The sequence below is a fragment of the Gallus gallus genome, chromosome 1 (genome assembly GCF_016699485.2).
Source record: "Gallus gallus isolate bGalGal1 chromosome 1, bGalGal1.mat.broiler.GRCg7b, whole genome shotgun sequence".
NCBI classification, from domain to species: Eukaryota; Metazoa; Chordata; class Aves; order Galliformes; family Phasianidae; genus Gallus; species Gallus gallus.
This window is the reverse complement of record NC_052532.1, coordinates 15,466,268-15,487,496: the sequence shown is the minus strand read 5'-3', so window position 1 is coordinate 15,487,496 and position 21,229 is coordinate 15,466,268. Positions and strand designations below refer to the sequence as shown.

The 21,229-nt window shown below is 40.4% G+C and overlaps 1 protein-coding gene across 2 annotated transcripts in view; it reads right to left on the bottom strand.

Annotated features, from left to right (window-relative positions):
- ABCD2 (ATP binding cassette subfamily D member 2) overlaps window positions 1-21,001 on the bottom strand; it is a 46,437-nt gene extending 25,436 nt beyond the window's left edge. The window contains exons 1-6 of one of the 2 annotated variants that reach the window (NM_001199395.2): window positions 19,974-21,001; window positions 18,436-18,616; window positions 14,799-14,920; window positions 11,930-12,098; window positions 8,563-8,657; window positions 7,111-7,256 (exon numbers count right to left, since the gene is read on the bottom strand). In NM_001199395.2, the coding sequence (NP_001186324.1) occupies window positions 7,111-7,256; window positions 8,563-8,657; window positions 11,930-12,098; window positions 14,799-14,920; window positions 18,436-18,616; window positions 19,974-20,885 (1,625 nt within the window). In that variant the 5' untranslated portion in view covers window positions 20,886-21,001. The remainder of the gene's footprint in view (window positions 1-7,110; window positions 7,257-8,562; window positions 8,658-11,929; window positions 12,099-14,798; window positions 14,921-18,435; window positions 18,617-19,973) is intronic. The other variant, XM_046929740.1, reaches the window with a different exon arrangement.
- Window positions 21,002-21,229: the final 228 nt, after the last annotated feature.

Below are 21,229 nucleotides of genomic sequence, written 5' to 3'. Positions count from 1 at the left end.
CATTAATAGCAAGACAGCACGATACAGATAATATAAATCTAAAGCTATGTAGAACTGACAATATTTGATACTAATACAACTTTGGTTGCCTCCATTTTAACATCTGACAAGCCTGGCACTGAAGGAAAAAAATATTACAGCTCTAGCAGAATGAGCAAGAGTGACAGCGTACAGAACTGGACAACAGAATCATCCTAGAATCATAGAATCATTTAGGTTGGAAAAGGCCTCCAAGATCAATAAGTCCAACCATCAACCTGCCCCATCAAGCCTCACCACTAAACTGTATCCTTTAGTGCCACAGTGTCACCCCCACAGTGACTGCTGAGAAAGTGGTCAGGGTTGTGTCTTCTCAGATGCCATGCGGCATCTGGTAGAAGCTATGCCTACTGCTGCAGGAACACAACCCTCCCACAGAAATACCCAAACTGCAGTAGAAACAAGCTAGAGAGAGAAACCAGTAACAATGGACATGGAAGAAGAATTATAGTGGGTTAAGAACTTCTTTTTTCTATGAATGTCCATCAGTGAATCAATCATCAAGAAAGAGAGACAAAAGTGGCAATTAATGCTTTGGATATGTCCTATGCTGAGGAGGCTGAAGAGTCATGGTAAAAGGCTATGGAACCAACAAGGGCTGCATGTTACGTGCCTCAATGCAAATAAGACAATATTTTTTATCAATATCCCTATGGCGACTGCAGCTTTCACAGCAGCTTTACAGTGCAGACAATGAAATTTATTCCTGCGCTGTTGTCAAGGTAACCTGCAAGTATGTAGGTGTAAAATTCTGCTGGCATTTATAATCAAACAAAGAAGAACTAAGTAGAAGAGAGCCAATGTATGCAGAATCTGAGTTTCCTTACAAGTGAATTAGTTGAGACTTCTAGTTGAGAGCAAGTGTGAGAGTATGCTCACTAATTCCTCTGAAACCTCCCTCCCATACTGAAGGCGAACAGCTGGAATAGGACACAATCTGGAGAAATAAGATCAAGTTTACATACATTGCTGATGTGCTATTAAAGGATTAATTGCTTCTTTAACTCCTTAAGCACTGCTAAGCATACATCTTGTGATCATATGCCTAGCATTGGTACTCATGCTACCCACTGTGTATTTCTTGTGGGTAATTTCAAGCAATGCTTCTGAATTCTGATTCGAGTCATGATTCCTTTCCAACTACAACATCCACAAGCGTTCCTCTTCTCCCACATGCTACCTTCTTGACCAGTTATTAAGAAAGTAGCTCAAAGAGGTGATTAACATAAATGAATTTGACTTTGAGAAGGAGGAAAAGAGATGTAGAAGAAGACATAAGAATACATGCTCTGACAGTAACCAAGGCTCTAATGAGAGGTGGTAAGACTTGTTAAGCTCTTTTCAAATGACCATTTCATAACATTGATCCATCCTTGAAAACAAGGTTCTTTTGCCACCATGATGGTGCTGGCCTGCTAAAGGGAAGACAGAAAGCCTCCCTTCCTTTTGCCCACCTCTCTTTCATGCACATGTAACAGCCAGCACAGAGCTGTGCTTGCAGAAAGCCTTGGGTTCACACTCCCTGCTCCTCAAAAGGGCAGTCTGGCCCATCAGCATCCATCAGAACTGTGGCTGCCAAATTCTGGAGGGCTTGGCCCTGTATAAGTGGGAAAAAAAAAATATCTCACAATGACTTCAGAGAGGTAAAAATCCAAAGAAGCAGAATAATGATGCTAACCAATCTATAAAAGCTGGGACTTCTCGAGACTCTGTTTAAAAGCCTGCATAAGGCTAGGTAAAACTAACTACAGTGTGTTGGCACTGTAATGAAATTTGGAGCACACAATGAGATAATTCACTTTTTAATGTATCACACTTCCATGCGTAACCTTTGAACTCTCCAAAAACACTTGGTTTCCCATGCACATTTGCAATACCACAAACACTTGAACATTATGAACAGAGATGAAAAAATAATCTTTTCAGTAGAATATTTTCTTATTTAGAAGTTAACGTGTTTCACATCAATATCCATAAGCAGGTAAGGTTCTTTTCCATATGACTTGAAGAAGCAAAGAAGGCTGAGACACAATTACATTCAGCCACAGGCACGCAAGAAGAAACTCTTACCGCTCTCCATGGTAACTGTATCGATGCACAGAGCGCCACCTCCAGCGTCCTTAAAACAACCATCAAGCATAACAATGCTATTCTAACTCCATGCTCTAATAGACATCCATCTATTTTGCTTCGCCCTAGTTTTCACTTATCCAGCAAATCAAAGTGTGATGCAGATGGAACCCAGGTGGTAATGTCTTACCCATCCCAAATCCTCTTCACCTGGAACCTAAATTTTCCCTAAAGTTATACTGCAATATGTAAGTAATGAAATGGAGGCATGGCACAATCTTTCCCAGTCTGAAACGTTAGCCAAGCAGCAGTTTGTACAGAGTTAATTAAATGGTTGCACCAGTGTGAACTTTCAAAATAAGCAGCTTTAATTTCAGGACGTGGGAATGATTTACAAACCACTACAGAAATTCTAAATGTATTTTAGAGCCAGGAAGGGATGAAAAAAAAAACAGCAACTAAATGTGTAATATATTTAGGCCATACATAAATGAGCTTTTAAAAATCACTTTGAGGTGTAATAAAGGCAGCAAAAAATACAAAGACCACACAATGCAATCCACATCTGATCCTGTAACACGTAAACTTCAATCCGAAACTGAATCTCCTTCAAGTCACTGTTAGTATTTCTGCTACAGCAGTGGTTTGCAGAAGCCATGGGAGACTTCTGCATCACCTTGAAGAATGGTACCCCTTCCCTCCCTCTTACCTGCAGCACAAATAGGTGCACAATTCCCAGACATTTCAACAAACTCCACCTGTTTGGAAAGAGGGTGGAACCAGACTGTGCCCTTCTTACATAGGTGCTTGACAAACCTCTCTTCAGATGTTTATAGACTCTCTAAGCCCAGACAGCAAATGCATGAGGAAAACAAAGGAGCTCAGAATTCTTAAAGGCACCCTAATAAACCTGATGGCTGTCCTATACCAACGTCTTCATTGTACTCAGTCATACTGACCCACAAATGCCTAGATGATTTGCACCAGGGGAGGTGCAAAATTTCTTCTCAGGAAGAGTGGTAAGGCACTGGCACAGGCTGCCCAAGAAGGTGGTGGAGTCACCATTCCTGGGGATGTTCAAGAAATGTGGAGATGTGGCACTCAGTGACATGATTTAGTGAACACAGTGGTGATGGGTCAGTGGTTGGACTAGATGATCTTAGTTGTCTTTTCCAACCTTAATGATTCTATGATCCAAATACAAAGCATTTAAAAGTGATGGGGCATACTTCTGAGCCTACTGAACCTACACCAAGACAGCTGAACTCTCCGTCAAAGTAAACTTCAGAATCTTCAGCCACAACAGGGAGTACTCTTGTCAAAAGAGCACTCTGTCACTCACTGTTACCCCTTGGAAAGGGAATACTTTAATAGTGTTGAAAGGTCTTCTATAGCTGTAGTCTAGCAAGATAACAGAACCAGACAGGATAATACAAAACTGCTGTTCAGTAAAATAAAATAGTAGACTAGCAACAAACTAACCACAAACATTAAAAAATAAAAAATAAAAAAAAATTGTTCTTTGCAAGAAGCCAAAGAAACTGAAAAACAGGAACATCTGAATGGCATAGGTCATAAAAAAAATCAGCCACGTCTGCAAAATCTAGCAACGTGGGGAAAGGTAAAGGTGGCAGGAGATTGCAACCACTATCTCAGTTTGATGCTGAAAAGCCCTGCCCTGCCAACAAATGCATGCACAGAATTACATCGCTATCATGTTGTGGTCTGTGAAGGTGTGCTACCTTTATTGCATCACCACCTGGCACCCAATCTTGCGCAAAAGTGAAATAGAAAAATCTTGGCTCTGTATGTGGAATTGGCTCATTGCATACAGGGTGAAAGAACCCCAGCTGTGGGACAAAGGAGCACAGAGCTCGTGTGGAGTCAAGGTGTGTCAAGGTCCCTCAGATTACCTGGAGACAATCCAGGAGCAGCACGATGGCCTCACCGGAACAGGCTGTCCAGGGAGGATGTGGAATCTCCTTCTATGGAGACATTCAAGACCCATCTGGATGCCTACCTCTGTGACCTACTGTAGGGAACATGCTTTAGCAGGGGACTGGGCTCCGTGATCTCTATAGGTCCCTTCCAACCCCTACGATTCTCTGACCTCCACACTGCACCCTTTCTCCAGAGTGATGCTATCAGGATGGACTGCATAGGAGTGATACCTTCAGGGCCCACTGCTAAGATGGTGTATGCCAACTTCTGGGGTCAAAGAGGATGGCAGAGATGCAAGCTGAATCCTAGTTGCTGGCTGAGATATCTGAAATGAAGAAGTGTGCTGAAGCAAACTCTTCCAGCACTGCAAAGTTAGGGGAAATGGCTAAAAACTAATGTTTACAGGAATCAAAACCCAGCAGATAGGATTGAATTCCCTCAATCAGCCCCTTAGTAAATCCGCCTGAACACAATGAGAGTCTTGATCCTTCAAGACTGAAGGGGACATCAGTGGGAAGGGCTGCAGGCAAGTCAGCCTCAGACGTTGCTCTGAGAAGGGACTAGAATCACATAAAGAATAGAAGTGGCTGAAACTCAAGATTTTCTGCAACAAAAAAAAGAACAGCTTTTGTTTCATCTAAGAATGAAACTTATTTTAGGAACATTTCACACAATGGGAATTCTGAAACACTGTTTTGAAAAACATTTAATAAAGCATTTGGCTTCAATTGCCTTAATGAAGGCCTCAAGCTGCTGAGAAAACTGATGGCCCAGTGTTCAGCCTGTCACAATGCTTATGTTAGTGAATATTGCCTTTGTCATCTCTTTATTTCTGATTTGACTTCAGAGTAGAAGCAGGTAAGGTCACTTAAACCAAAATGTTCACAATTGCTCACTCTCTGCAATCAGACTTCTAGAAATAATACGGGAAATACAGTTGGAATTATCAAAACTTAACACAAAATGTGTTACAGAAGGGTTGAATATTCCCAAAAATAAAAGTCTTGCCTATTTCGAATGGATCAACTGACATTAGCACTTCAAAAACATCGAATTTGATTTTTGCATGCATTCATCAGTAAGGAGTAAAACTAGGATTGTAACTCTTATAGCTACTGCAAAGATAAAATCTTTGAGATTTGAGGATAGGAAAATCAGTGTGAAACAAAAATCCACTCTGTGTGGAGTTCAAAGTTTGAAGAAGTGAAATAGAACAAAAAAGAAAAACTGAGTAAAGACTTACTAAAGAAATGAGGTGAAGAGCGTCTCCAAAACTAGATTTACTTGTTTGTATATTGATATTTTCTTCAGAAGAATAAATAAAAGTATTGTTTTCCACAACCATTCTGTACTCTTAAAATTATTGCTAATTATTACGTAGAACTGCTTCTCATTAGGGATTTTGAACATAGCAAAAGAAAAAATAATGTCCCCAATGCCTCATAAACGTCAACTGAAGAGAATAAAAACAAGAAATCACATTTTGTAGTCACCTTACACATATTTTGTAATCACCTACTGTACGTCATTAACCTGTTAGATTTTTATACACCATCTTCTATAAGATGGTTTATAAGATGGCATATAAAAGGGATATAAACATATATAGAGAGATCTCCCTTATAACAACAAACTAAGAAGGCAGGTACTCAGTAATCATTGACTTAAAACATGGTGGTAACCTTCTCAGACAAATATATCCAATGAAAGAGGCCATGAAGTATCTTTCCACACACATTTTGCTTCTTAACCATGATTTATGTATGCCAGTATATCTCAAAGAGGAGACATTTGTGCAGGCATAAACATGGGACATAAAAAAAAAAGATTCAGCTGCAAAACACATAATTTCTCATAAAACTAGAATGTAATTCTTGCAGAAGTGTTCATGAAAGTTAGTATTTCATGAAGACATTAACAAAGAAATCTATGGCTTTAAAGCTAGTAAGAGGTTATGTTAAAAGAAAAGACATAAAATAATGGTGCTGAAGTAGAAACCTCATATATTTCACCTTCCAACATCACATCTCTCACAATCAAGTCCTCCTGATTCTCTGCTAGGAAGACTGTGTGTAGGTATGTAAATACATGTAATTTACTTTTGTTGTCCAACTTCCAAATCAGATTTCTTGTCTGGACAGTGGCATTCAAATACTGCAATTATTTGCAGGAGAACCTGGAACAGTACATGCCATGTACTTCAATTTCAAAATTTTCTCCATGTAGAACTTTTATGACAGTGGCTGGCAATAAATTATACCTAAATCTGAAAACATTATAGATATATTTTCTATGTTACCTTCATTTGCAGCAAGGAAAATCTGTTCATCAGTTACTATTTTCCATTCAGCTTAATAGCTTGTACTTTTTAAACAAGACTACAGACTGTACTATGAATATTTGTTTTGCCCATGGGAAGAAATGAACTACAGAAAGCAATCAAAGATTCTCAGTGTTTGATTCTGCTTCCACAAAACAACCTATTTAGAAGTCTCTGAGGAGACATTTTAGGATCAGTTGCATTAAATTATGTTCAGAGTCCAACAGCAAGTCAGAACATAAATGAAGAATAAAACAGCCATGTTTCCTTTAGTGAAATGGACATCAGTTATAAAAAAAAAAGGCAATTTGCAGTTATTATTTAATTAGATTCTTGTTTTGAAGTATAAGAACTGAAGTTTTTACAATTATTTTGAACAATTCAAAATTTGGAAACCCAAATATTGTCTCTGGTTTTGATCTAGGGTTTTAAAGTGGAATCAGAGTATAGTAGGTCTATTTCAAACTGTTCTAGATTCTAGTCTGTTGCCGTGATCCCAATCAACCAGAACTCATTAGCCATCAGGGGAGTGCAGTCACCACATGATGAGTACATCAGCTATCCATTTCCAGTGACTGAAGATTTGCATCAGCAACAACAAGGAATCTATATTTTTTAGCACTCTCAGTACAGCTGAGGTGGTGCTTAGCCCCTTGCAACTAGACTCTAACATACCTAAGATCAAAAATAAGAGAAGCTGGGTCAAAATTCATGTAACCAGAAGAATAAGTATCACATACCTTTGTGGTATATAAAACATGTGCTGTGGAGGGGGTTTGTAGAGGACTCCTTCATACACAGGCCACAGACCACTTAAAATTCTGAAAAGTGAACTCTTTCCACACCCATTGGGACCAGTGATTAAAAGATTCATGCCCTCTTCGACCTACAGTGATAATGAAAATGAAAAGATGTTACTGCACAGTGCTCTAAGGCTCCTAGAAGGAGTTATGCCAACATTTATATCAAATTATTAACCCTTTTCATTAATTACCTACACATTTTTTTTAATGCAATCATTCTGGAAACAGTAGAATGAAATATAAAAATGAAAATCATTTCTATAAAGTCTGAGTATTTCTATAAGTGATGCTAATTATATCGTAACATCAATCCACCACAGTCAGAATCAATTATTCTAATGCAAATTAGGTCCAAAGTTGTTAACGGCACAAAGAGCAGTGCTATGCCATCAGTAATACTAATTCAAGCAATGTGAGCTAAATCAAATGATTTGGAAAATATAATTACCGGTGTTATTTTGGGTGCAATACATTTGGTTTCATTCATTTAAATAGGATTCCGTGTATATACGAGTGTATATTCATGCACAATCACAGTGTCAATATTTTATATAAACACATTGATTGTTACATTATAATTGCATTCCATAATGTCTTTGTTGAGCCAAATAAATAAACGTAACTGTCCCTTTGGTTGTAAAGCTGCAATTTCACAAATCTGAAATTCCTACACTGGAGCCATTGGAAGCTTTGCTGTAACTGGGACCCTGCACTGCTAGTTCAACTACTCCAGTTCCATACAGAGGTGATAAAACCCTGCTTTAGCTAAATTAAAGAGCCTGCTGCAATCATTCACATTACTGTTCCAGTCATTTCAACTATTTTTAAGAATAATACCATCTACATTGGAACATAAGATCAGGATATACATGGGAGAAATTCAGTAAAGGACAGAGAGCAGTAACAAGTGTAGCTACAACAGTCTTCTAAAAACTCTTTTTTTTTTTTTTTTAAATAAAGACTCCACTGTTACAGTGTAAAGGACTGTGAACCACGCTGTCAACTATCAGTACTGTTCTTGGTGGTTGTCAGGTAAAACTAACTACAGACTCAGCTTTCTCACAGTTGCTGTGAACTCAGACTTTTAAAGGAGCCCATGAGTTGAGCATCCCCATTTTACTTATGTTTCCTAACATCGAAGTGGACTCTCATATACACCTTTTAAAATCCTAGGTCTAATTTTTCACGTGTCAGCAGCACTACAAATCCTCTCTTCTTTTTCTTTGAGCGCTACAAAAGTCTGCCTCTACGAAGCTACTATGCCTACCTTTCTGGACTTTCCCTTTTATCCATATGCTCCGCCAAGTACTTAACATAAGGTACATGAATTCTGTGCTGTTTATGTTAATGTGATGGCAACAATCAGAAGATTCTTGCATATCATCTTACTTTGAAGTTTAGTCTGGAAACCACCACATCGCCATTCGGGGTAATAATAGGAACATTGTCACAAATTATTCCATGTTCAACATCAATAACTTTTCCTAAAAAGAAACAAAAAAAGCAACACTTAATGTTTTTGAAACCTCCCATTAAGCAGTGATACCCTACAGCCTCTGTGCACAGCTGGGAAGCCTAAGTGGGTTTCAAAAACTGTTTTATGCTCCCCAGGTTCCTCAAGTGAAAAATTTGGATAATAAATCTTAGCTGGTTAGAATTACACTGTTAGTATTAGCCAAGAGCTCGTAATGAATCCTGTATTTCATCATAAATATAACAGACAATATGCATAATGAACATATAATGCACTATGAAGACACACTTATTCACACCCTGCCTGTATTCGCTATATGCTGTTTTAAGTAGGGGGTTGTTATCCATCAGCAAAAAAGTTCAAGGACGTGGGAAGTCCAGTCCACCTTCACTTAGAGATTTCACTAGAAAATGGAATCTCCTTTTGCCACCAGCTGTGAAACCATAAGCTGAGTTCAGCCTTCTCCAGCAATTAGAGCAAATGAGAAAATATTTTATGGCTTGCTTCTATCTGCTCTTAAAGACACAGATACTGTCAAGGTCTGTAAGACGTATTAAGGGAAGTATTTCACTCCAATAACTAGACTTCCTATTTGGATTTGTGACAATTTTAAATACACAATGTCCATCAGACATTTGGTTATATGTAACACAAGGACTTGGAAACTAATTCTTCTGTGAGTGGTTAAAAAAACAAACAAACACACACTACCTTCTCAGTTGCCTGCTGATACACTTTTCTAACAGAACCTAAACAACCAGATTCATAGACAAGTACCAGAAATTACCATTACAGACAAAAAGCAAAGAAAAAAGATTTTCCTTTGTATCAGAAGACTGCATATTCTAAAACTTAGATTAACCTGAACAAAGGAAAATGAAGCTACAGAAAAGTTAAGCTTATTACAATAGGATCTGGCAGCATTTCCTTCAGCTAAGGTTAAAGTCTCATGTCTTGTATTAGAAGGCTCTTGGTTCAGTTGCTTCCAACTTTGCCAAATTACAGCAAGCTGAGAAAAAAAAAAATCTCCTTCATTTATCAATCTAAGTACTATTTTTTCCTAACGTAAGTTTCATTTAAAACAGTTCAGTAGCACCAACATGAAACTATGGAAAACAAAACTGTTTTGCTATTAAAAAAGCCACAATTGCAGCCTTCTCATACCACTGACAGGCTCTACTACCTTCAGACTCCTCAAAGGCACTTGATACGCAGCTGGGAGATCAACCACAGCCCATCAGCCATGCAGTTTTCACAGGTTCACAAAAAGACAAACAGATTTGGCCAAGACACTTCTCAGAAAAGGGCTGTACCTTTTTTCACTCCAACTACAGGAATATTTGCACTTAGTTGGCACCTAACTGTGGAGAAGATCTCAAGCAAATCTGCAAAATTCACTCATGTTTCTGAAGAATGCAAACACAGTAGAAAAACTGTAGTTTTAAAAAAAGATGTATGATACAAAATAATAATAAGTATTAAGTAAACTTAATTCCCATTCCCTAAAGTCAGAGAGCCAGACAACCACAGTGTGCTTTTAAACTTGTAACCAGAAATACAATTTGACAGTAATTCTGTACAGATGTATGCAATCATATTCCAACTTTAAAGTTCTGAATTATTAAATACCTTATATATATAGCAATATAATCATCTGTTAAAAATATTCTAATACTTTCCATATCTTCACAACGTTCTCATTGACAATGGTGAATGCAAGGCAAAGCACAGTCACTCTTCAGGTACATAACTTTGTATTGGACAATTTAAAAAGAGTCTGTGTTGAAAAAGGAGAAGCTGAATATTAAGAGTTGTCTTTTCTAACAATGGAAACGTACATGCATGTGAGCACGTGTACTTTTATCCACATATAAATCCACTCTGGGGGGATTTCTGAAGTACCAAGACTGAAAGAAAGGAGGAAAGCCAGCATACAATGGCTCTTGTCAAAAAAAAGTCCAGAGCCTGTGGCCTAGATTCATCTGGCCTCAATTCTGCTTAAGTCCTTGTGCCTAGCATTCCGTATTGGCTAGCTGCCTCTCAGAGCCTGCAACCACTGCATACCAATTGCCAGCCACTGCAACATGGGGAATTCAGGCTAGGTGAGATGTGCCACTTTGCTGGAATCAAAGCTCAGGGTAAGACTGCAGAGAAAAACAGAGCAGGGTATTGCTGTACTAGACCAGAAAGGAACACAAACAGCATTCTTTCACATCTGAATGTCTTACCTTTTGTTTTTAAAATAGAGTTATCTAAAATGGACCCAAAATTACTTTGCTGCTTCAAATGAACTAAATAAACTTTTCTCTCCTACACAACAAAATGTAACAGCTGTCCAACATCAAATGTCAGCCAAATATTGCCAAGACCTACAAGATTAAGGCATCAGCTGTTTCCACAGCTATCCACTGCACTGCATCACACTGTTTTGAAGAGCCTTCTCAGCAGACCATTGAGAAATCTGTACAGAAGGGTAACGCTGTTGAAAGTGTCAGAGAAAGTATTTTGTAAAGAGCACTCTTCTAATGAGATTTAAGTTTTTAGAAACTGGAGGGTGAGAATGAGGTTTTCCAACACCAAAGAAGATTAAAAAGGGAGATGGTATATAATGGAGCACAATAAGAAATAGATGAACACAGGAAATGCTTTGTGGAGGGTGCAGACAGAAAGACAGAGGCACAAGAATGATATAAGGTAGGGACAGGAGGAAGAAGTTGCATATTGATCAGGTCATTTGGGAGAGGGGGGCAGACATAGACTTGTCAGCCTATTTCTAGTAGAATTTCCTCACTACAAGATGGATAAAAGAGCAAAGGCTGGGAGTAACTGAAAACAAATTATTATTTGTGTCAAGAACTACTGAACCAATTTCTCTTTCCCTCCTACCCTACACAAAATAATGATGTTTGAAGATGAAAATGTTGCAGTCTCCATTTTCTGGGGAAAAAAAAAAAAAAGTTAGAGGAAAGCAGGCACTGTCCATGCAGTGATAATAATACCATCACCACAACCACCACTTAAAACAATGCAGTTGAAATACCCTTTTCACTGTAGGTTTTCACAGAAACATTTGAGCAATCTCTGTGGAAATGTTTTAGAAAAGCACTGCACAAGCACAGGGTTACGAAACAGCAGAAAGATAAAACAGAAGGCAACGTGGTCTCTGGGGCACTAAAACTGAGAGAATGATTTGTTGTAGAAACAAATCCTGTTCATGTACTGCCCTCTGCACCACCCAGGCATTCCCCCAGGAGAAAGACATAAAAAATGTGACTTAATTACCTTTGATTTCTAAGGGCCCATTGACACGTGATTCTATTTTATCTTCATTCTTACTGTTGTTTTCAGAGCCTTGAATAACAGCAGTTCTCTTGTAGATGCCTCTCTTCACCTCATCGAAGACAGAAAACATGTTGTAGACACGGGCTGTGTATCCTGCTAACTCAGTAACCTGTGAAACAACAAATGCCTGTTTTCAGTTATACTTCACAGATTCTGTAAATGAAATGCTTGGCCAAAGATTCATGAAAAACATTCCCAGCTATTCTAAGTAAGTAATTCTCAGTTACTACTCCGGAAAGATCAGTGATGCATCTTTTGCCACCTATCAGTTCTTCCTCCTGTGAGATTCTATCCTAACCAAAATGCCACCCACAGCTTGTAACAGCCAGTCTGAGGAGGACAGATGCCAGCCAATGTAATTTACTATTGCTCCAGTAAATAAGGAGGTTGCAGGGACTGCTCTTTTTCATTGATGAGTAAAATCTTTAACCTAGGGAGAAATCCTACTAGATAGTTCAAAATAACCTATCATACAAGAGAAAAATAAAATTTCTGCATTTTCCAGGAAAATACAGGCTGACAGCAGTTAGAAAAATAGACACCTGTAATTATATAATTATTTCCTTGTGTTCTCCAAACCTTCAGTGAGAAAGATGTGTTTCTCCTGTGTAAAATGAGTAGCACCAGGGTATGTGCTAATGAAAAATACAGCATAGAAAAGAAATGGTTGTCCTATCATCTGCATGCTGGAGTACCAGAGCCAAATCTGAGATCCTGGATTGCAGATGGGAGTTTTTAAAATAGTGAAGTCTCTTACAGGGCTTTGTGATTTTTTTTTTATCCTTTTATCTCAGTCACCACCTGGTGAAAACAGGAAGAACACATCTCTGCTCCAGGAGATTTCTTATTCACAGGCACTGACATCGCCAAGAACTCCTAAAGAACTACCTCCATCTGCTGGCTGCAAAGAATTAAAGCTGGGCATCTTATTATGTATGAATTATGAGAAGTTTTTAAAATGAAAGATTTTTATAGTAAAAACAGAGAGCAAGATAAGAATAGCAAGAAAATTATCATAAGATTATAAAATATTTAGCTTGCTGTAGTTAAATACATACAACCCATAATTCATTCCACCTGCAATGGGCATACAAAGTTTTAATATATGGAGAAACAATCCTGTGAAAATTTCACTGTACTAGACACAGATCTGAGTACCAGACAGGGTCATTGCTCCACTGGAGATTAACAATTACACAGCATCTCAAAACACTCAATTTGAAGAGAACAACCAGCCAATGTTCCAATTCCACCAACAAGCACTGATGCTTTATGGAGAAAATCCTGCACGCAATGAATGAAAAGGGTAACAACTGCACCTCACAACAAAAAAAATGTGTAGGAAGTTTCCAAACCATGATCCTACAAACCTGCTTCATCATAACACTAAGTGCAATCATCTAAACTACTGACTCACAAACAAAACATGAGCCAATCTTATCTGCAAGCTGAACAATGCTGACTAGAAAATGGGCACTTGGGTGGACTGGGCAGGCAAGGAGTAGAGCCTCACTACCACTTGGATTGAAGCATGCTGTCATACTGGAAACTGCCCGAATCACAAAGCAGGAATGATAAACAGGTTGAAGTACTGCGGTATTTCTTTAAGAAAAGTGAAGTGTAAATTTAAGATAGAAGCTCAAAGAGCTGATTTTTGATCTCATGCTGTCTGCATTATAATTTCCCTATGTGATAAATCTCATGAGTTTGTTCAGCTGTTACTACTAAGTTGTGGGGATTTGTTTTTACAAAAAATTAATGTACAATGTTTGTAAGTCCCCACACAGATAATATAAATGACTTAAATATTGAAAATAAAGTAGAATAACATCAGTGCATAATAGGTTATCTGGCAGTCCCTCTAGAGCAGAGGTCAGGCAGGGAAACAGCCAAAGCAGCATATGTCAAAATCACAGTCCATTAGAAGAACTCTGTGGAAAAACAACACAGACTCTGGCCTTACCAGAGACTGTTTGAAGGTGCCAAACTACCCCTCCTCTTCCAATTTAAAAAGCTGTAGCTATTAAGGCTGGATTCCGAGTAAAGGAATTCATAATCTTTGCAGTGCGTGCCTCCTCCCACTGCACTGGGAAAAGGCGTCCCCACCAAAGGGATAAATAAGAACTAACTCAACAAACACAGAACCACATTCAGAAGGAAACACTGAGAAGAGTAACAGCTTTGCCTGGATTTTCATTTTGCTTAACAGTCTGTGTCTAGAGAAATCCCCCAGAGAGATCACAGATAGACTGGAACTGGGGTGATGACACCCATATCTGATCCTCCATCAAACATCCTGCATTTCTGGGCTATTTGCAGTCATGTGGCAGATTTTTCCTGATAAAATTACTCTGCTTTACAAAATTACTTACAAATTAACAGGTTCAGAACAGTTTAAGTGGACAGGAAATAAGTATTCAATTCTTTTTGCATTTCAGACACTTTTCAACATGAGAGTCCCAATACACTGGTCCACTGAGAAGAGGACAACCTGAACTCGGGTTTGTGCTCCAAGCAGAAGAAGGCTCTGAACCTCTATCAGCCAGACTCTTGGAATTTCTATTGCTCTCCGAGGGCACCTGAACACAGGTGTTAGAGATAATATCTATGTGTTGCATCATATTGGCAACTGTGCACTTTAGTCTCTTCGTGGACTTAACTCTAAAGACCAAACTATCAGTTCAAAGGTTGCCATGGATTTAGTTGAAATAGCATTTACTTTAAAAAATAACATTTTAAAAAAATTTACATTAGATGTAATCCCATTTTACTTCTACTTTACATTTTGTGCATGACTGATGTACGATACCTCTTTGTATGAAGACATAATCCTTTCAATAGCATCTGCACCAGAGATCAGTAGGTTTCGAGATGTGGTAAAAGCTTCTGTTCTTTCACTAACCATTGCCTGCTTCTGGCCATCTTCTAATTCTAAAGGTTTTTTAAAAAAAGAAAATTCTGTTAAAATATTCCCGTGAAAATAATCTCTATAAATTAAATTATCATCAAAATGTGAGCTTTTAAATTAAGAAAAATTTAACTCTCTAAAAACAACCTTTCAGAAAGAATTGTTTACTGCGATTAGCATAGATAACTTGGTAACAAAGGGTAAAGGGGAGTGTATGAAATGCATCTTCTTATGCCAAATATCCTATTCTTTTATACTATTTGTCTACTCAGGTAATTTCATCTAACACATAATTATCCAATTTACAATTTTTCAAAACATGAAAAAGTGAAACCTAAGCAGATCTTTGACAGAGCTTTTGCATTCACGTGTTTGTTTTCAGCCTTACTTATTTACTTATTTACAAAGGAGACATTTATCTTGACACAAACTTAACAACATGGCAGTATTTCTATAAAAAAGCAGTAAGTTCTTCTCTTACTAAAGATGTGTTTAAATAGAATACCTCTCTCTCTCACAACAGTCTGCTCATCAGACCCCAGTAGAATACAGCAAACAATATTCTTTCACTTGGGAACTGCCTCACCTCCCTGACAAGATCAGACTCCAGAAATCTACATGCAGTATCAAAGCCAGATCTATCCTTCTGTCTTTATTTGACAGGTAGAACTAAACACTATCTTTTTCATTCACATTCAAAAATGTATCCCTACGTAATTAAGTTTGAATCACTGAAATATTATATGGATCATTTGTGGAAATCTTTTTATATTTCTCATATATTAACTTTGCTTATATGCTTCGGCCATATGCTTTTCCTGTTTCTATAATGTGATTTTTTAATAGTTTAATCAAATATACAGTAAATACACTGTCAGCTGACTGTGTGCAATCTCGCCACCTAGGCCACAAGGAGAGGCAATGGTTTAAAAAAAAAAGAAAAAAAAGAGAGAAGATGAAGTGCCTTGCAAAGAAAGGAGGGATTATGAAACTCCTGCACGTGTGGTTCTCATTTATTTACAAAGTCATTTTCACTCCAAGAGTAAACTTTGGTGATAGCAAGAATTCATTTAGCTCACCGCTATAAACTAAATTGTAATTTGTTTCTGACTTCTCAGCTAGCCAAATTTTACTGGTCTTGTTGGGATTATAGCTCATGCAGCCCACGGTATGTAGAACTACCAAAAATAAACCATTTAGGAACTGGCCATGGTTTAACCACACTAAAGCTGTATTTCCTCCTGGATGCATTTGCTTACAGCTGTTTCCAGCACCCAGGCTAGCTCATTTACTAATAATATGGAGCTCTCTACATACTGTTTATTTTAAGCATACTCCAAGGGGGGGTATTTGACAAATTAAAATTACACAGATCTTGTGAATGTTTTGCCATTTCAAAACATCACTTATATGTCCTATCAACTTTTTGTGGACTTGCCTCCTGTTTGAAGAAGTGGGACACTGTAACAGTGCAGACAGATTGTCCGGACTTCACACAGTATCTAAACATTTCCCTCTTCATTTATGTAACTGATACTCTTTCCTGTGTCATAACTAAAGATAAGAGTTCCTTATGCCCTGAAAAATCTGAGCCTTATTTTCAAAAATGGCTTCTTTTCAGAAACCGATGAGACCTTTGGAACACCAAAGGTTTAATACAACAAGAATGAGAAATATCAAATGGGAATCTTCAGTTTGCCAGATAATTTCCTATTTCCTAAATATCCCCATTAAAAATGATTCTTTTTTTTATTATTATTATTATTACTGAAGGATTCTTTTTTTTTTTTTTTTTAAGATTTCTTTTTTTTTCCCCTGAAGAAGTGCATGAAAGCTGCTGCCTTACACCTGAAGTCTCAGGTCTGGTCACAGAACAAGCTTTATGCACTTCCTTTATTCTGGCAATTTGTCTTGAAGTCCAACATCTGTTCCTTCAGATTTGAATTAACTAGCACCTGACCTGCTGAGGCATAAGGCACCACTTTGCCAGCTAGATAAATGTTTGATCCAAGTTCAAGTCTGTTCGACTCTTTCAGTACTTGTTATACACTGGTCTGACAGTGTCATTTGTCAGTATTAATTACATGTTTACGAAGAACCATTACAATATGCCTCGGGGCTCCATAGTAAGTTTCATGCTCTAACATTATGTTGCTGGTACAAATATTCTTCTGCTTTACAAGATGAGTCATCTCTGCATCTTTTTCTACATTTCAAAAATATTTATCAAAAGAGTAACAAGAATGTTATTTAGTTGAACACGCACACAAATCAATTATCCATCATTCTTTTGCTGTGGCTTAATCCTTGCAAAGGACAGTCTTTTTCATTTTTTATTCATGCCATAATACCAGGGAGATACATACAATGTGCAACTAAATGACTTTTCTTTGACTGCACTCATTCTCATCCTAGCAGACGGACTCTTACACTAATGATGGCACTCTCACACTGATGGTGACTCTCACTCAGCACTTCTGTTGTGCTGATAACCTTCACTAGTTGCATGAGGTGAAACAGCTTTTACAAACTCTTCTGTTTGGAACAGGACCCCCTGATATTTCTGAAACTGACAGTAGGATGCCAGCCAGGGTGCTGATATGGTGTCCCCTGTGCCACGTGATGGGCAGCAGCTCAGGCAGCTGAGCACCCAGCCACGTGCAGGCACAACTGCCAGACTACTAAATAATGTGTGGGCAGGTCGAACTGAGCTTGTCAACTGAGCTGAACAGCCCTGATTTGAAATGTCCTTACCAAAACCTGCATCGAAAACAACACCTTCCTATTTAGGTGTATCAAATTTAAAACTCATCCTTCTGCTTATGTTGTATCATCCATGCTTAATGAATCCTAGGGAGTTTGTAACATTTTCTGTGGTTCCACGTGTGCATAACGCAACCTGTTGAGGCAAACTCCCTGACTTGTCTTCATCCCCCCTCCCTAACTACCCTCCTTTTTGCTCCCTTTTTTCTCATAGCATCTACAACAACAACAGTCTCAATTCACTTCTTGGAGAAGTTATGTCAACAGGATGTCAAAAATGATGACACCAAAGCCTGAAACACGAATTTCACTGCTCTTCTCCCAGTGAGTCAGGGAAAAACAGCAGTTCCTAACAGCCAACATGTAATAGAATAACTAGCTATAATTACGCTGTGGTTTACAGAACAAGGAGATAAGCTTTCTAGGAAAGCTAGCAAGAAGTATCATTTTTTAAAACAGTAGGAGTTGCTGCAAGAACCAGCATGCCATCCCAACAACAGCCAGTGAATGAGAACTGCAACTGTCATTACTATCTCATAGGAGTACCCTTTAAGTCCCAAATGATAACTCTTCGTCAGGTTTATGCTTTAAGCTGTATCTTTTGCATTGCTCCTCCCCCAGCTGACTTGCTATGCCTGAGTTACACATGAAACACGGATGTGGTAAAAAAAGAAGGCTGTGAACAATAAAGAAATGTGAACAACACTGAAGGAAAGTAGTCTGTTGAGGATGTAACTTTACAGAACCATTTGGAAATAAGTAAAAATAGTATTACCGCCATCTGCAAATCCTGTTGCGGTGATGATGGGCACAGCGACCATGACCATACCACAGCTACTCCAGACGTACTTCATCAGGAACTGCTCTATCATGATGTACCATAAGCGTTTGGATAAAATGAGATTCATTTGATCTGCCAAAGCCTTGTAGCTTTTTTGCAGTTGTTTCATTTCCACCTATAGTTAAAAAAAAAATACATTTGTACAATACAGCAAAAATATACATGCCATGCAAGATACATTGACACATGTGCATGAACTAATCAAGTATCCAGAGCTGTGGTCCCTGAGTGCCATCTCTTGTGCAGTACTTCATCATCACAGTGCTGTATTCTTGCAGCAGAAGTGCACAGCTTTATTGAAGCCGGAGGACCTGGCTCTTGCTTACATCACTGTCCCTTAATGCCACATTGGGAAGTTTTCAGTTCTTTCAGCATCTCTGATATATACAAGAAATGAGTAGTCACTATAGCTGGCTCTAGCAATCAAAACAAGATTGATTCTACATCCTGTAATGAAGATGCAGCTGAAGAGTTTCACAGCAACTGAAACTCCTCAAATTGTAAAGTGTTTGGGGATCAATTATCTCTGACTTAAATCTGCAGAGCTCATCGCTGAAACGCAATGCTTCTTGTTTTTGTGAACGGCCTAGAGGAAGAGAGAATTATCCCAAGAGGTTTAACAAGTCAAAGATAGTTCCAAGTCAGTATGACATCATGCACTCAGTTCAAGCCAGAAGATGTGGGAACAGAAGAAACTGTTTAATTTAGCTGCATTGCAAACACTACAATAGGCAGCTCTGGAGGACGATCGCTTCTACCAAAACAAACCATGTGCATTATATAATTGTTGCTTGGACTGAAAGAGTTGGCAACACCTCAGGCTAGTTACCAGCCTTCATTTCACTTTATGTGAAACCACTTGTTTTTCCAAGTCATGCTTGAAAGCTGTGACAGCCAAAATCCACTTCTAATAAAAATATGAAGAATTCCTTCATAAGGTGGCTTTAAAACAACCCGTTAGTTTATGTAACTATGGCTGCTGAAGTACTGTACTTAGGCTATTTTAAGGCTCTGATGACTACATCTTTGCTTAGCTATGTAAAAGAGAGTCAAAGGTTGTTGCGGTCTCTGTGCTATCATGAAGTCCTCCCCTAGACTTTCTGCTGTGGCTTGCTAGTGATTCCTGCACCACTAAAGCTGGGAGCTCACAAACAAGGAAGGGAAAAGAAAAGCCTGGAAGAGTTAAGCGGAATGTACTGGGTGGGGAAAAAACAATAGCAACGATCAGCTTTCTAGAAAAGCACGGGGTACAGCTGCAAAACAGGAACACTGTCAGAGCACAAGGGAACCGCGCTCTGCTCCCCCCAGACACTGCCCGTGAGATTGCATTTTCCTAGGAAACGGGAAGTGCAAGCTGTAAACAGGTTTAAATGTCAGAGGGTCCGGAGTGCGTGCAGAGGGCGGCAGGGGAAGTGCGGGTCAGCTTCAGTGCTGTGGGAGCAAGCCCAGCACACTCGGATTTCCCTCCTTACCTTGTGCCCCCGGTAAAAGGCGATCTCTTCCACGTTGGCGATGATGCGTGAGTGCATGAAGCGAAGATAGCCTTTCTTGTGTGCCTCCTCGGCCACCAGCTTGCCAAATTTGGGTGAGCAGGCTTTGAGCACGCGGGCCGTGGCGTAGACGACGAGGCCAGCCAGCAGCGTGGGCCCGATGGGGTTGGCGCCCCGGGAGCGCGCCGTGCGGATCAGGGTGTAGGAGGTGAGCACCACATCCAGGATGGGCTTGGTGAGGTTGGAGTAGAGGTGTGCCACAGACTGTGAGAACATCATGATGTCCTCAGTGAGGGACTGGTCGGGGTTGGCCAGCCGCCCGTCCATGCTGATCACTCGGTAGTAGGTCTGGTTGGCGAAGTAGGTCTCGTAGGCGTGATCCACCAGGCGCGTGCGGAAGGCGAGGGCCAGCTTGCACTCCAGGTACCGGATGGTGCTGTTGACGAACGTGGCCGGGATGGCGATCATCAGCCATTTGACCAACTTGACGACAAAGCTCCGGGGCTCTTTCTCCACGATGCTCTTCACGATCTTCCCGTCGAGGGCCGCCACATAAATGGAGAGGAAGGTCCTGGAAACCAGCGCGACCGAGTGGAGGCACAACAAGCCCAGCTCGGCGCTGACCAGCTTGGGGAAGAACAGTCTGCGCAGCTCCAGCAGCTGTTTCAAGAACTCCGCGTTGACCGCCGGCGACGCTCTGCCCCGGCCGCCGCCGCCCTGCGCTGCTCCCCGGCCCGGCTCAGCGCGGCAGCCCGCCCGCCTCAGCCGCCGCCGGAGGACGGGGTAGAGCACCTTCAGCCCGTACGCCGCGGCCAGCAGGCAGGCAGCGCGCTTCGCGGCGCCCGAGCGGCTCCATTGCACCCGGCGGGCCGCCGCGCGCAGCATGTGGGTCATCGCGCCCGCGCAGCGCCGCTCCTAGCGGCGGCGTCTCATGCCCGGCAGGAAGGCCGTCCCCGCGGGCTCCTCGCCGGACTGCCGGGCCGGGCTCCCGCCGCGGCAGATGCCGAGTGTGCGCTGCCTCCCCCGGGGTGACGGTTTCCTTCCCAGCCCGGCGCGTTGCACAACGCAGCCCGGCGCCGCGCAGCCCGCCCCGCAACACGCCATTGGCTGCGCCGCGCGGGGCGGCACCTCCGGCGACCCGGCCGCGCCGCACCGCTCGTCAGCCGCGGGCTCGGCCCCGGAAAGGTCGCGGTCGGGTCGCAGGTCGCGGGTCTGTGGAGCTCTGCCCGTTCCCCCCG